This window comes from Anolis sagrei, chromosome 5, assembly GCF_037176765.1.
Source record: "Anolis sagrei isolate rAnoSag1 chromosome 5, rAnoSag1.mat, whole genome shotgun sequence".
Taxonomy (NCBI): Eukaryota; Metazoa; Chordata; class Lepidosauria; order Squamata; family Dactyloidae; genus Anolis; species Anolis sagrei.
This window is the reverse complement of record NC_090025.1, coordinates 171886163-171902947: the sequence shown is the minus strand read 5'-3', so window position 1 is coordinate 171902947 and position 16785 is coordinate 171886163. Positions and strand designations below refer to the sequence as shown.

The 16785-nt window shown below is 39.3% G+C and overlaps 1 protein-coding gene across 2 annotated transcripts in view; it reads left to right on the top strand.

Annotated features, from left to right (window-relative positions):
• TBXAS1 (thromboxane A synthase 1) overlaps positions 1–16311 on the top strand; it is a 337775-nt gene extending 321464 nt beyond the window's left edge. For both annotated transcript variants that reach the window (XM_060776865.2, XM_060776866.2), the window contains exons 11-14: positions 11450–11538; positions 12594–12731; positions 13441–13603; positions 16092–16311. In XM_060776865.2, the coding sequence (XP_060632848.2) occupies positions 11450–11538; positions 12594–12731; positions 13441–13603; positions 16092–16166 (465 nt within the window). In that variant the 3' untranslated portion in view covers positions 16167–16311. The remainder of the gene's footprint in view (positions 1–11449; positions 11539–12593; positions 12732–13440; positions 13604–16091) is intronic.
• Positions 16312–16785: the final 474 nt, after the last annotated feature.

The following is a 16785-nucleotide window of genomic DNA, read 5'->3' as shown; positions in this document are numbered from 1 at the left end:
CTCCAGATGTTATCAGTTATATGGAGGGATATTGACAATTTACACCTTGGCAGTAACCTAGCAAGGTGGTATAAGAGGAATGAATACAATAATATTTTGGTGTGACTTCTGATATATAGTACACATTAATGGGAGAACATCTTGAGTATCTGGCTCAGTGATATGGTACTAAGCAAATCTATAATTGAGACCTACTTTTAGGGCATAGTAGTCAACTCAAAAGCTCTCCAGATATTTTGGACTACACTTTCCAGTAGAAGTCAGTGTTGAAAGATATGGAGAGCTGGACTTCAAATACATCTGGAAGTCCCCAGGTGGCTTACACTTAGTTTGTGGGATATTTATGGTGATGCTCTGTGCAATCAGGAGTGAGTCTTCAGTCTGAGCATGGCTCCTTCCAATGGCTGGGACAAACTTAAGTTGTTTAATCAAACTTTCAGCCTTTTATGCACTAAATCTCAAATCTTAGAAACTAAAGGGAGACCTGTTCAGTTCACATACACTGAGAACCTGAAGTTAGTATTCCTCTTTTAAGCACTTGATGTAGGCAATCCTGGTTTTCCCCTCATGTAAGACAGATATAATATCTACTTTGTAGTTCGTAATGACATGAGCATACTGAGGACTATTAATTATATGCATTTCTATCAAATGCTTTTGAGTACCTGAGACAAAAGATGCTATACAAAAATGAAGTGGTATAAAATGACACAGTGGAGTACCACAAAAATGTTTTAAAACTGCATTCTGAGAAGGAGGTTTTTCCCACATTGAAGTAAATAATAATTATCTCCTAGAAAGAAGAGTTCTTGATTTTCTTGCTGTTAATACAGTTGCTTGCTTTCGTATTCTAAGAAATCTAATCTGGATATATTTAAATACCTTCTGATACTCAAGTAAAGCAAGTCTGCTTGTTTTACCTGCCCGTTTACAATAACTATTGGTGGAGTGCATACTTGGCATGCCATTGGTTTTAGATGCAATTCCTAACATCTCAGCTGAAAAGGATCTGTTGGCCTGTACTGCAGAGGAGAAACTCTACCAGGTTTATGCATGTTGAGAACCAATTCAAAACATTTTGTTTTATCAAGCGAAAAAGAAGATGGCACCTACATACCTGATTTCTAGACATGGGCAGTCCATGGTTCTAAAGTACTTACAAAACTAGGGAGCACAAGCGCTTTGCTTCTAAAGTGTTGCTAAAGCTGGTGCTTTGCTCCTAAAGTGTTTCTAAAGTTCTGGTGATGAAAATTTCAGAATTCTAACAAAACTTTCAAAATTTCGTTATAAATTGTACTTCGTAATTGGTTCCATCATAAAAATCACCAATAACAAAATAATAATGAAATTTTGAAAGTTTTGTTAAGAGTTCTGAAATTTTCACCACCAGAACTTTAGAAACACTTTAGAAGCAAAGTATCAGCACCCCCTAGTTTTGTAAGTACTTTAGAACCATTTAGAACCATGATTTCTAATTTCATCCCACAGACATAAATCTAGTGGACTTCAGTTCTGACCACAGAACACCAGTATCTTTATCTATATTTGAATTCAGCAGGTGTGTATGGGACAACATCTATTTTTATTCATGTGAGCTTTTGGAATCTGGCTACTGAGGAAGAATCGTTTAACTGAGAAGGTACTGATGTGACATTTAAGTTGCCCTTAGATCATAGCTAGGTTGTAATGCTGTATGACCTCCATATCAATAAAGGATACATGCTTGAACTTACTGTGGAAACAGGAAACGATGGATAATAGCAAACCATATTGAGATGAACGTTGTGAGTTACCACAGAGTTGCCCTAGAGGGCCTAAAAATTCCTAGAGAGGTATCCTATGGAGCATGCAACAGAAAGATATCATAAAATTGCCTGGGAGATCTAGAAAATTCTTGAAGAAGACAAATTTTGTCAAATTTGGGCAGGTACAGATCACACAAAAATATGGATTGAATTATATTACATTTTTAACTACATTTTGATATGCTATCATAATGTTTTCTATTTCTTTGTACCTTTTTTAAATGTCAAAACACCTCTTGAATGCTGGTGAGGGGGGGGGGGAAGCAGGATGTAAATGAAAGAAAGAAAGAAAGAAAGAAAGAAAGAAAGAAAAGAAAAGAAAAGAAAAGAAAAATAATAAAATGACATTGGACAAATTAATGTTGAAAATTTGATTGACCAAACATAAGAATCAGTGTATACAAAACTAAATGTGAATTGAGTTTTTGGAAAAAGCTACCCATAGCCCCATCCTGACCTTTTGTTAGCATAGCTAAATTTTCGCTGAGACAAGCATAGGATTCATTGCTGAATTTTATCTATTTCAGTTGCATCATTTCAATGGCTAACCAAATGATGGACTCACTGCCAGCAGTGGCACATCTCAAACAGTTCATCCTGAAACACAGATATTTCTACACTCAATGAAACATATTCTGACACTGAAATGTGACATGGGATATGCCTTCACTGTCACACAACATCTTCTTTCAAATATGACACCCCCCTCCCCTCGCATTCAACACATACTAGCAAAGGTGTGAGAGTTCGTGATGAAACCTGACAGTTTTGTGTCAGCCTGAGAAGCACTGATTGCGTTTAGGACACATCAACATCAGGAACACACAACAGTGTGAAACAATAACTCTGCACTGGCAGGGGAAATTGTGGCATCCTTCAATCTCTCAAAACTTTCCCCTTTTCTGACAAAAAAGCAGCAAATAGCTTCTTCTATTGCTTCATCACACTAGAGAATGAATCCATTTTAAATCCGGTTTCTGCCACTTGCAGAATTCTGGGCTTTGTGGTTTAGAGAGGCTGTTAAAGGCTCCTCTCTAAACTCAAACCCCAGAATTCTGCAGGAGGCAGCAACCGGATTTAAAGTGCATTCATTCTCTTGTGTAGAAGCTTCCAGGACTAGCAATTATTTTTAAATAGGTTCTAGGACTTTATTCTTTTGAAAAACCCGTGTTTCAAAACCCAGTGAATTTCTGGCAGTTTGGGCCATCTGCGCAATTTCCAAAGGGCTCTGAAGTCAGGACCAACATATTGCAGTTCTCTTCCCTGCCAGATCCCATTCTGTGAGAGCTTTCCAGAAGTGCCTCAGGTCTAGAAATAAATTAGAAGTCTTAGTGCTGACCTTTGTGAGAAGTAAGTAGCAAAGGCTGGTGAAGCTACATGGTAAAATGTTGGATCATGGCTCTGATGAACAGAATTCAAGTCTTCATTCAACCAGAAAGGTTATTGGGTAACAGTGGCTAGTACCACCACTGCCGCCATTATTCACTCCCTGTGATCAAACTCACATGGGCTCTTTGTGGTTAACAATCCTGAGGAAGACCTCTGAGCTGTGTGAAGGAAGAGTGGACTAAAATATAAAATTTAAAAGAGAAGGCAAGTTCTAACACATCCTGCATCCCTCAACATGAGACTCAGTTCATGAGAAAAGCTGTCTCATGGCTTAAATCATTGTTAGCATCTGTGATAGCTTGAAGTTGTAAAACAAGAAGCAATATGTGAAGCAAATCTGTCCTGCAATTTTGGTTCTCGGTGCCAATCCCATCATCAAGTGCATAAGGTCTTCTAGTCTATATGATATTGTAAATTAGATGTGAGACTCACACTATGCGACGTGTTCAGCTCTGCTTTCTACAACTTCATTAAACCTTGATTTTTGCTCAAGTATCAGTGTAATTGGGTTATATACCCTTTTTTGGCAGAGCTCATAACACATGCCTATAGAAGAAATTGTCTTCTGCAAGAGATTTAGAGGGTGTACTATGCTGGAGTTATGTGGACAGGCAACAGTCAATACTCTGTGTTTGGAGACAACATGTAGTACAACCCCAGTATCCACGGGAAATATTTTCCCAGACTTTGTGTGGATACATGAAGATAATAGCAGACAATAGCAAAGCCTCTTGAAAAGAAGAACTTCTGGCCCTAGAATATCATGCTGGGGGCCTTGAAAATGCCTAGAGGGGGCATTTTTGTTGAACGTGGATAAATGAAACTGCAGATACTGGCCCTGTAGATATGAGGATCAGGCTGTGCTGTACCTTCTATAATTTTTTTTCTACTGTGTTAGGTAAAGGTTTCCCTCACATTAAGTCCAGTCATGTCCAACTCTGGGGGTTGGTGCTCATCTCCATTTCTAAACTGAAGAGCTGGCATTGTCTGTAGACACCTCCAATGTCATATGGCCAGCATGACTGCATGGAGCGCTGTTACCTTCCTGGTGGAGTTGTACCTATTGATCTACTCACATTTGCATGTTTCTGAACTGCTAGGTTGGCAGAAGCTGGGGCTAACAATGGGAGCTCACACTACTCCCCGGATTCAAACCTGCGACATGCTCAGCAGCTCAGTGGTTTAACCCACTGCACCACTGGGAGCTCCTGCATTATGTATTATGCACTGTATTGTACTCTGGTTAATAATGATGGCATAATATATCACGTTTATAGCAAGAACAATCACATTAGAACAGAAATTATGTTTCTGTTTAATCTTAGTTCATGCCGGTACAAGTGTTTGGACTGCATCATTGATATCATATCATCCATGCTCTCTTTGTGAGTTCAGTTACATGTAGGATTGGGCTTTCAAAGTTATTTAATATGAATAAACCCTCAATTCCCCTTCAAAGCCAGGCTCCCCATTGAGGGTGTGCATTCCTGAATTCTGAACGGATGTGACGGGCACTTTTTCTTCCCACCTCCGCCTGTGGAGCAGGCAAAGCCAGGTAGATGAAAAAGGGTTGAAAGAGAACTCTGTTCAGAATCCATATGAAAATCTTTGTTAAGGCGGGGAGGCTGAAGGCTCGCACTGGTGCTGATGTTTTTTTTTTAAATATAAACACAAACTTGAGGAAATGAACATTTGATTAAACTAAACACACGAGCCTTTTATATCCACAGGCCTTAATTTAAGCACTGTCACCTCTTTGCTGCAAATGCCAGCTGGAGGAGAAATGATTTAAATTTATCATCTGACTTATAAGTGATAACACAAATGCCTACCAAAATAGGGCAGAAGACTTAACGATTCCTTATTTCAGATGCAGTAACTGCTATTACATATTTCCATGGCCAGCAAGATGAAGTTCCAAATAAACTAAAATGCAAAAAATGTGTGTGATACTAAGCTGCCATTAAGATCTTTGGGCATACCTACCTTGTCTTGTTTTCTTTTGTTTTGCTGTTCTCCATAAAGGGCATTGAACTGCTTCCAGTCTTCTTACTATTTTAATACCTTCTGTTTTACCTATGCTCCCTCCCTCTGGGATACCTTGTCATTCAGAATTTTCTGCAATCCAAGTATACTTTCTGTGCATGGCAGACAAATATGAGAGAGAGAGAGATATATTGAGATTTTTAAATGACAATAATAATGTATCTATCTGTCTCGAGTGTAGGGAGACACTTGAAATTACTTTTTTCATGAGAGAATGTGCTTTTAAATATAAAAAACTATGACACAGTAAAATTAGGGAGGCAAAATTAGATTTTCTTTTATAGCAAGGGCAGTGCTAGTCACTTACTGCCTAAAGTTTGCCATTGAAAAGTAAAGAAATGGGTAAAACCGAGGAGTGAAAATGTGGTCCTATATCTAGTTAATACTCCTAATGCTCCCAAGTAAGTAGAGAATATGTCCAGGGATAAAGTCTTCAATTATATTCAGTGAGAATGTCAGTACAAAATATAGCACAGGTCTACTTACAGTTAGGCTGCACACACACACACACACACACACACTGTTCGTTTTGAGTGACATAACTCAAAATCTGCTGGACAAATTGCCACCAAATTTGGCCACAAGACACCTACTAACCCAAGGAATGACCATCACTAAAAATTTGATTTTGTCATTTGAGAGTTGTAGTTCCTGAGATTTATAGTTCACCTACAATCAAAGAGCATTCTGAACTCCACCAACAATGGAATTGAACCAAATTTGTCACACAGAACTCCCATGACCAACAGAATATACTGGAAGAGTTTGATGGGCATTCACCTTGATCTTTGGAGCTGTAGTTTACCTACATCCAGGGAGCACTGTGGATTTAACAATGAAGGATCTAGACCAAACTTGGCATAAATACTTCATATACCCAAATATGAACACAGATGGAGTTTGGGGGAAATAGACCTTGACATTTGGGAGTTTTAGTTACTGGGATTTATAGTTCACCTACAATCAAAGAACGTTCTGAACCCCACCAACAAGAGAATTGGACCAAACTTCCCACACAGAATCCCCGTGACCAACAGAAAATACTGTGTTTTCTGGTGGTCTTTGGCGACCCATCTGACACCCCTTTGTGACCCCCCCCCCACCCGGGGTCCCGACCCCCAGGTTGAGAAATGCTTCCTTAAAGCCATCTAGTCCAACTCCCTTCACCAGGGCAAGAAAACATAATCAAAGCTCTCCTGACATAGAGTCATCTAGCCACAGATACAGATAGATATGATTCACACACACACACACATGTATATGACAGATATAATGTCATAGATTTGAATTGGACCTCTAAAGAAGAACAATTATATGCTGCATGTTCCAGAGTAGGCAAACCAGACAAACTCTACATCAACAGTGGCAAAGAAACAACAAGAAATACTGTTTACCCACAAGCATACAGAAATTACATATATTAGAAACCAAAACTTTCTCATTACTTTATTTTCCAGATCACCAGACTGGGCCACAGTAATGTGGGGCAGGGAGGTGGCTAGTGTGTGTGCGTGCGTGCGTGCGTGTGTGCGTATTCCACCTGGGCACTTTTTCTTTCAATAGTGGCCTTTTTTTCTTTTTCCCTCCTGCCCAATCCCATTGCCTCACTATTTCTTTGATATACTGGCTCTTTGAGACTGAGGCTCATAGCCTGAAAGAGATGGGTAGAAATAATGTTCATGGATTTCTGCTCCTTTGCAATTGACAGAACAGGATGCTGTACTTCTTCTTTCTCTATTCTGTGCTGCATTGCCCCTAGGGCAGTGGTTCTCAACCTGTGGGTCCCCAGGTGTTTTGGCTTACTACTCCCAGAAATCCCAGCTACTCATCAGGGTGTACACCAGCAGTCTTCAGATCATTGTGCAACGTGTCTAGCCAGCCTTGCTTCAGTCTCTGTTTGGCCTCTTGCCAGGCACTTCTAAATCAAGTGCAATCTTCCAAATGGACTCATCTTTGCTGCAAACATAACTAAAAAAAGCTCTTGTATTGTTTTAGCCTTTTTAGCAATCTTAAGCTCGTTTGGCATCTCGATTTTTTCAGCGGTCTCCCTACATCTGCTGGCTATTTGTTTAATAACTTTTTGGTGATGCCCCCTTTCCCCATTCCTTGTATATGCTCTTAGTTTGGTTGAAAGTTCATTAGTCATCCATCCTGGTTGTTTTAAAATCCCTCCCTTTTTCCTCTTCATGAACTCCCTTCTGTTTTTACTATTCCTGACCATGAGATCAAACTCAGTATTTCCCTGTGTTTATTGAAATCAGCTTTCTTAAAGTCTAGAATATGGGTCTTAGCATGCTTGCTTTTCCCTGTATAACAATTCCCAGCAGAACATGATCACTTCCAGTTAAGGATCTTGCCATTTCCAGCCCATTAACTCATGTCCTATGCTTTAATTTCATTAGTCATCCATCCTGGTTGTTTAAGATTCCTCCCCTTTTCCTCTTCATGAACTCCCTTCTGTTTTAAGCATGAGTTTTAAACTAGCTAGGTAGACTTGATGGAAAAGATAGGTCTTTAGATAGGTCTTACATTCTGTCAGTTCACTTAGCTGTCACAGTTCTTCTGGCAGGTTGCTCCACAGTTTTGGGACAGTAAAAAAAAGGTCCTCTGGGTGACAATTGCCAGTCGGGTTCTGTGTACCCAGCAGACAAAATGCATTATGCCTTTGAGCTACATAATAAAAACCAACATCCTAAGATATGTCTGCTGGTTTTCTTGTGGAGATGTCACTAAGCAGACCTATGGCTATTGTGCAATGGTCCTGATTCACAACATGTTCTGATGTATGGATGCTATCTTATGTAATGGAATATCTTATTATGATGCCCTATTGAGCATCATTGCAGTTTACTAACATGGTTACGTACTATGTTAACAACTTAAGCCTGTCTTTGTAAAGATATCCCCATAGCCTCTGATGCAGGATCTCAGACATAGTTTCTCCATAGTCCCAATAGACACATATTCTGATTGAGGAAGTAACCTTAAAAATGGTTTTGTGTGAAAATTGCCCAGAATTTTGGCTTGTCTGAAACCCTTGCATTTATTGACAAAACTACTTGGAAAATCATGCAGGGAAGTGCCTGTAATATTGCCCAACATTATCAGGTTTCCTTGACCTCTGTAAGGCTAAGTATAAAAAGGCTAAGTATAAGGCTAAGTATAAAATAGAGCTGGATCTAGTTTTGTTGGTAGATTATCCTGCTCCTAGAAACTGGCAAAGGTCAGGCATCTTGACTTCATTCTTTGATCTCTCAGTAGACTTTCATCTGTGTGATCAAGGAAAGTTGCTGACATTTTTGAAGACTGGCTGCAGTAAATGTGGTAGCCTTTCATAGACACAATGGAGTTAATGTCCACTCTAAACAGTTATCTTTACTTCGCTAGACTTCATTCATTACTTCAATTAAGAGAACACAAATATTAAAATTTTATAAGAAAACATCTGGGATTCTGCTTTCTACAACTGCTTTGAATCAAGAGTTAGATTTATAAGCAAATATATAGGCCAAAATCCTATATCATGTTTGCATATAGTATAAATCTCAAGGTGTTTCCAAATAGTTGCAATACAACACCCTACTGAATACTAACATTATGCAACCATTTGTTTATTGCTCATTGGGCCTGTTTAGTATCCTTTTTGTGCAATGTAGAAAACACTGTGACTGTTTTTTGCAATCCGGTGAACACTGAAGGTGGTGATTACTGTTTCACATTGTCTGATACTGTGAAACTGCATGGCTGGGATCTTTTTGGTTAGTCCCAACTAGGGAAGATCCATTGAGTGAATTATTGAGGAGTCAACAAGAAAGTAAATCCAAGTGATTCAATGGCTCTACTCTGGTTGAATCGAACAATAGAATTTAAACCCGTGTGAAATGATAGGCCTTGCAGGACTCCTTTATGTAACATATCCTTATGTACATCCACAAGTTGAATGTACGTATGGATTTGACATCAAAAGGATTCTGGCCTTATCTTGTATAGAATTTCATCAATCTCTTTCTCTTGTTATTATTATTCTCTCTCCATAAAATTGGTCTGATGTTCAGAACTGATGAAAGGGACTCTGGAGTGTTGAGACAACAAGTAATGATGGAACTAGTATCCACTTTGCAACTTTCTTGTATAGTAGTTAGGGTTTTTGAATCAGGATTGGGGAGCAGTGAAGACTTGATGGCTCTGATATCAGCCTTGCAATGAATCTGCTCTAGATTTTCGATCAAACATGGAGGAGCTACCAAAGGTTATGAAGTCTGCCAAAACAAAGCAAAGTTTATTGAATAGTCCATTGACCGCATCAACATTAAAAACAAAAACAGAAACGTGCACAAACAGACAACAATCACCATCCCATTATTTGGAGTCTGTGGAACTTGGCAGAGCAACTTTTAGACTCAAGGACTTTGCCTTTTATTCACTCTAAACTTTGTATTTGGTTGCCAGACTAGTATTCCAGGGGAAAAAAAAAAGGGGGGGGGGGAGCTAGCTGTCTCTTCAAGAACTTAGATGATGGGACAGAGGGAGCTTTTCCTTCACCTTTCCTAGAATCAATAGCTTTTGATGTCATGGGAAGAAGCAGAGATAAAACACCTGGGAGCAAAATACTGCACAAGATGGTACTGGATACCTCCTTACACTTACATTGTCCCTGGTTGTGTACTCAAGTCATCTTGCCCTATTAATTTAATTGGGGTTTCTTAGGCAGGGAACATTCATATGTGATTTGCCAGTTGCTTCCTCTGAAATATCTTACAGCACCTGCCATTCATTGGCCATCTCCCATCCAAGTACTAACCAGAGCTGACCCTTCTTACCTTCCATGATCAGATGGCATCTGGTGCCTTTAAGGTAGTTAAACCATGCAGAATGGCTAATTACACCAGTGTAATTCCATCCAGAAGGTCCTAGCTAGAGTCCCAGTATTTCGTATTCTTGTTCTTAGTGGCAAAAAGAAGAAAAAGATAGGGGGGGAGGCATGTGTCAGTGTCATCTTTGCAGCCCCTTTCACTCCTCTCTGAATAAAGTACCGTTTTTCTTCTGATCCCTTTTCTTGAAAAAATAATGCGTGCGAACAAATCAGTACTAGCTGCCTGGATGCCAGAGGCACAAGTGAAGAAAGGAGTCTGGTTCCTGCGATTAAGCCACAGTCTTCCCAGATCTTTATAGAATGTTTGGCTAATCTGAGCATAAAGTGCTTTTTGTAGCAGTTTATTCCATGTGATTTTTACTAGAATAGCACTGTATTAAATTGACAAAAGAACCCTGCTTGATTCACTAGGTTCTTGCATGCAGTTTTGCTGCCCTCATATGGTAAGACTGAGTAATCATTGGTCCACAAATCAATCATAACTTTCCTGAGCCAACCAAAAAATGCAGATACATCATGCATCAAGGATAAATAACTTCTTGAAAAAATGTAGGTCTGTGACTATCATTAATTTAATAGGGGCCTGTGACTTCTATCACTGCCATTTTTGGGATTTTAAAATGACAATATTAGAATCACAGACCTACATTTTGTTAAGATGTTATCTTTGTTGCTGTCAGTTAAGATGGCATGAGGGATATCAATACAGACAGGACATAACCTTATATGGCCACAATGGCAACGGAAGACAAAAAGTCATAGAATCCAGACAATAAAATATCTCGCTATGTTTTAAGTATGGCCAATATGGCTACCCCAGATATGTTCATTGATGCTCAAAATTCAGAAAATAAAAAGAACATAAGACTTATGACTTTGGGCCTTCAGTAAAAGAAAAACTGATAGGAAAAAAATCAACACAAAGTGATATAAGAAAACAAAATGGTGTTCTTGAGGATGATGTTGGCACCCTGATATTTGTAATCTTTCTTCTAGGAGGAACTTGATTGATCTTCCTATTCAGATCCACAATTAATCATTCTTTTTTTCTCCTCCCCAGATCCCGTTATTTGTGTTTCTTGATTTGTAAAAGTGGGAGCAATGTGCTATTTTTGAAAGCCCTTTTGTTAAGCAGCTGAATACTACTTTCTGTTGTTGCTGTTCTCAGCTATTTACTTGTTTTCTGTTTTCCCCCCACTTCATAGTTTTATGATCTTTCATTACATTCTTGAGGGTCCTGTCAAAATGATGATGATGATGATGATGCAGCTTCTCCACTTAACCTCCTTAGCTAGGAACTTATCAAATAAAATTTATTTCTCATTTCTCACCCAAGGACATTCCTGATTACCAAAACATCCTTGAGCTCCCATATTTGGATATGGTGGTAGCAGAAACTCTCCGTATGTATCCACCTGCATCCAGGTTAGTAGAAATCTCAGTTTCAAAGATAGATTTTTGTTCCACCGTTACAATGTATGCACACCAACATGGATTGTGAATATGGCTCTTCTCCCAATCTAGCAGGGTGACTGGATGGTCATTGTTGTTACTGATTCCTTCCATGTGTTTCGATCCAGAAGGGTTCCCCAAGGCAACTAAGAGCAAGTAGTATAAGACAGTGACATTATGGCTTCCTGGCCTGTCCAACATATGCCATTGCTTGGTGGTTGGACAACTAGATGCAGTACTGACATAAATGAAAAGGCACTGAGTAATGGAAAAGAGATGCCTAGTATACAAACAAGCCCTGGCAGCACTTACTGACCAGAGGACTGTTAAGACAAGGGCTGTAATGCTTTATTGAAAAGAGGATCTAGTGACCGTGGGTATCATTCTGTTAAGCAGTTGTGATATTCAAAGCTAGGCTTGTGACTTCGGATCATGGCACTATTGCCACATTTGCAACTCCCCTTTAAACCCGCCTTAAAATCTAGGCAGCCCCAACAAAGAATATAATTCTGGAGTGGGTTCTAGCATCTGTTAGTCACACTGCTGCTCATTGTCAGGAAAGTGTTGGATGCATCATCCTTCACTGTCCCTCTGAAGAGGATTGCTGAACTCTGTCCTTTGTAGAGTCATCTAGGGCCCTTCCACACACTCCTGTATCCCAGAATATCAAGGCAGAAAATCCCACATTATCTGATGAGTGTGGACTCAGATAACCCAGTTTAAAGCAGATATTATGGGATTTTCTGCCTTGATATTCTGGGATATAGGGCTGTGTGGAAGGGCCCCCAGTCACCTAGATTTGAGATGCATTTGGTTCAGGATCTCAACTTTTATTTTATTGATTACTCTGCTTTTCTATATGCTGCTTTCCTTGGTTGGTAAGGTTTGGTTTTTAGACACTACATTCTGAAATGATCCTTTAAGACAGAAAAAAGAAAACAACCTGAAATGCTAACAAAGCAGAAACAAGCAGCGGTTTAGAAGAGGTGGGGCTGTATTGCTGAAACACACCATCTTGTCTTTTATAGGTTCACCCGGGAAGCAGCCAAAGACTGCTTGGTGTTGAAACAACATATACCTGCTGGTGCAATAATAGAAGTTGCTGTTGGTCACCTCCATTACAATCCAAAAATCTGGCCAGAACCTCATAAGTTTATCCCTGAGAGGTAGGTGGGCTGCTGCTTTTCCTTTGCCATCAATGTTAAAATAATTCTTTGATCAGGCTAAACAGAAAGAGTGCATACATTAGAAGTGTGATAATTGTACATGTTATCCAATGTACAATGGGATAAATCTGACATTCCTTTAGATCCTTTCCAACTTACTACACGATGGTCTTACGTAAATACCCAAAAGATACTAGATTTTGTCTAATATTGAAAGCTCAGTAGCATTGGCCCCACTTAGTACTTGGATGGGAAACTGCCAAAGAGTAACAAGTGCTATAGGCAGTATTTTCAGAGGAAGGAGCTGGTTAAACCACCTCTGAATATTCCTTAGAAAAACCCCAGAAATCCCCCTGAAACACATAATGTCGCAATAGCTCAGTAGATGATGAAGGTACACACTGCACTACACTACACTGTGGCATTATTTTGGAATGGATGCCAATTGTTAGACACCAGATCCGCAGCCAGAAGAAAATAGTCTGTTTTGCCAGTATGTAATAGTTACCTTGCATGAATACCTTTCTTGTGCTTGGTGTCCCACTGTTGAAACTAGGAGGAGCTTGATAGTATGCAATTTTGCCACTAGGTAAAATCTAATGTATGCTTCACAATCTGTTGAAGCAGATGCCGGTCTGTTGCTGACCTATATATTTGTCAAAAGAAAGGGCCATTTTTCATGCTGCTTTTTAATCTTCCTACTTAACAGGTTTACTACTGAAGCCAAGCAGCAGCGCCATCCCTTCTCTTATCTCCCCTTTGGAGCTGGACCTCGCAGCTGCATTGGCCTGAAGCTGGCTTTGATGGAAGTAAAGATAACACTTCTAAGAATTCTTCAGAAGTTCAAGTTCCAAACTTGCCCTGAGACCCAGGTTTGTACTTCTGCTGTTTTCTTTAAGCCACACTTTCCAGTTTGCAGGGTAGGCATGGAGAGGGATTATTTAAAGATAGCTTTTGGTAGCAATTTTGACTCTGTGCAGGAATTTACCATATGGTTTAAAAGGGGGAGATGTTTACATTTTTTCCCTAGCCCAATGGATTTCATGTTTTCTACCTTTATGAACACGTTTTCCCCAATCAACATGGTTAATGAGGAATTCCTGCACATTTGCTATGGCCCAGATGCATATCATATTATATTATATTATATTATATTATATTATATATTTATTATATTATATTATATTATATTATATTATATTATATTATATTATATTATATTATATTATTTACCATATTTCTACCCTCCCTTTCTCAAGCCCAAAGGTGACTCAACGTGGCTTTATAACATTGGCAGCTATTTGGTGCCATTAAAGCAATGTAAAAATTACAATAAACATTTAAAACACAATTATAAAATACATACATTAAAACCTTTAAAAACATATAAAACCACTACCTTGCCTGTTACTCTCGTTGTCCAAAAACATTGTCTAAGCTGTTCCAGTATCCAATTTCATGTAGTTCCATGTTTATCTATTGCACGAGGTTCTCAAAGGCTTGCTCAAAAAACCATGTTTTCACTTTTCTGTGGAAAGTTAGGAGGGAAGGGGCTGATTTAATATCCCTAGGGAGGGAATTCCATAGCCAAGGGGCCACCACTGAGAAGGCCCTGTCTCTCGTCCTCCCCAGTTGCAACTGAGAAGAAGGCAGGACCGAGAGCAGGGCCTCCCGAGATGATCTTAAACTCCTAGATGGTTGATAGGGAAATATATGTCCAGACAGGTAAACTGGGTCAGAACCAGCTTACCTTCCAAATGTATCTTTCCCTATGATTGTGCTTGGAAGCAAACTGGCAGCCAGTGGAGCTGTCCTAATAAGGGAGATGCATGCTCTTTGAATGCCACTCTGGTGAGCAATCTGGCCAATCTGCCACTCGTTGGACCATTTGAAACTTCCGAAGAGCCTTCAAAAGCAATTATAAAACAGGCCTGCACATGTTACCCTCCAGGTGTATTGGACTTCAGCTCCCAGAAATCCTGACATCCCTATTTTGGAGCTATCTAGATGTTTGGAATGCATTTCCCATTACTTAGCTAATATGACAAGTTGTGAAAGGGCATGGAAGCTGAAATCCAAAACACTTGGTCAGCACTGTGTTGGGAAAAGGTGATCTAGATCAGGGGTCTCCAAAGGCCAATGGGCCAAATGCAGCCCTCCAATGTTATTTACCCGGCCTCTGTCCTAAACTTTAGATTTAAGGTTGCCCTAAATCTGAAATGACTTGAAGGTACACAATAACAACAATCCTAATTAACTTGACGTACCTAATCATCTAAAAATAGGCCCATACTTCCCACTGAAATATTTGTAAATTTATGTTGGTTATAATTTTTCTTCGTTTTAAAAAATGTATTGTTCTTTCGTTGTTTTTAGCACTACAAATAAGATACGTGCAGTGTGCATTGGAATTCATTCATTTTTTTAAAACTATAGTCCACCTCCCAGCAATCAAAGGGACCATGAACCACCCTCTGCTTAAAAGGTTTGAGGACCCCTGGTCTGCATTATGCATTCATGCTGGATTATGTGTGACCATGATCTCAAATTAACTGGGAATAGACCTTAGAACACATGCAAGAAAGACTTTGTCACTCTACATTGCATGGGAAAAGTGATAGAAAAGCCAGTCTTTTCACGATTACCCAACTATTATGTGCTGCCAGGAACTTCTGGGTGTTCTTTCTCCAGTTTGTATTTTTTATTAATAATAGTAATAATAACACTTTATTTATATTCCACCCTATCTCCCCAAGGGGACTCAGGGCGGATCACAGTACACATACACAGCAAACATTCAATGCCATTTTGGATAGACAGGACAGAGACATACAGAACAGAAAGGAGGTATGTTGTGTCAACATCCAGCTTTTTTGGCACCTTGGAAGTTGTGCTGGAATCCAGCCACAGGGGGGTGCTGTCACTTCATCCTCTATGTTGAGGAACCATCAGGACGTCCTCCTTTCTTTTGGTCACCGGGAATTTTCTGATCTTTTTCTTTATGGTGTCGTAAAATACCTCCCCTGCTTGTTTTAGCGGTACCTAATTTCTCTACTTACAGCTCAAGCTGTTTTCGAGCTACTTAGGTCAACAGTAAGCTGGGCTGACAGTCAGGAGCTCACGCCGTCCCAGGGCTTTGAACTGGCAACATTTTGGTTGGTAGATCATCATTGCTGGTGATTTACCAGCTGTGCTAAAGCTCAGCCAAACATTAACAAATGTTCTCTCCCCCTAAAAACTCCTCCAAATCCTGAGACAGGAAAAGTCAGGTTGAATATTTGCATCACTTCAATAACTGTTTATATCTCCTACTGATATTTAACTTTACTTTGTATACCATTTCTGTTCTGCCTTACCCAGATTCCTTTGCAGTTGAAATCTCAAGGCACGCTAGGACCTGTGAATGGTGTCTACATCAAGATGGCTTCTCGATAGAGGAAAATCGCCATTCGGTGTGCCTTCCAAAAAGACAACAGCTTGCTGTGCCATGCTACCTCTAATTGTGCTGAGAAAATGTAAAAGTCTTTTTTCCCAACAAAAGAATGTGGATTAAAAGTTGTGTCTTTTAGGATTTGAAGAATTCTTGTTTGCCACGTTATTTTCACATAAAATGTCAGAAGCAGCAAAAATGTTTGGACTATTTGGCTGCGGTTTGCTCATCAAAATGGATATGATGCTACCTTACAGAATTCACAATAATTGCCAGAAACCACAAAGCCATTGCTATAAATATTTGTTATGATGTAGTATCATCTTTAAGCATTTTTATTTAGTGTCAACTGAAAGCTGTTGTTTTTCAAGTAACTGGGAAAACTGTATTTTATGGTTGACTAAAACCATGTTTTTCTTACAGAACAAATAGTTTGCTATTTTGATTACTATTGTAAAGCTTTTTTTTCTGTCTGTTCCACACACAAATTACACTTATGAAATTGAAGTTAATTTTAAAGGCAATGTGGTTCCTAGACCTTTTTAAATAACCAATGATCACAATTTACCATTACATCATAGAATAGCAATCTATTCTGACCTAAGCGAAGCACAATGTGACTGT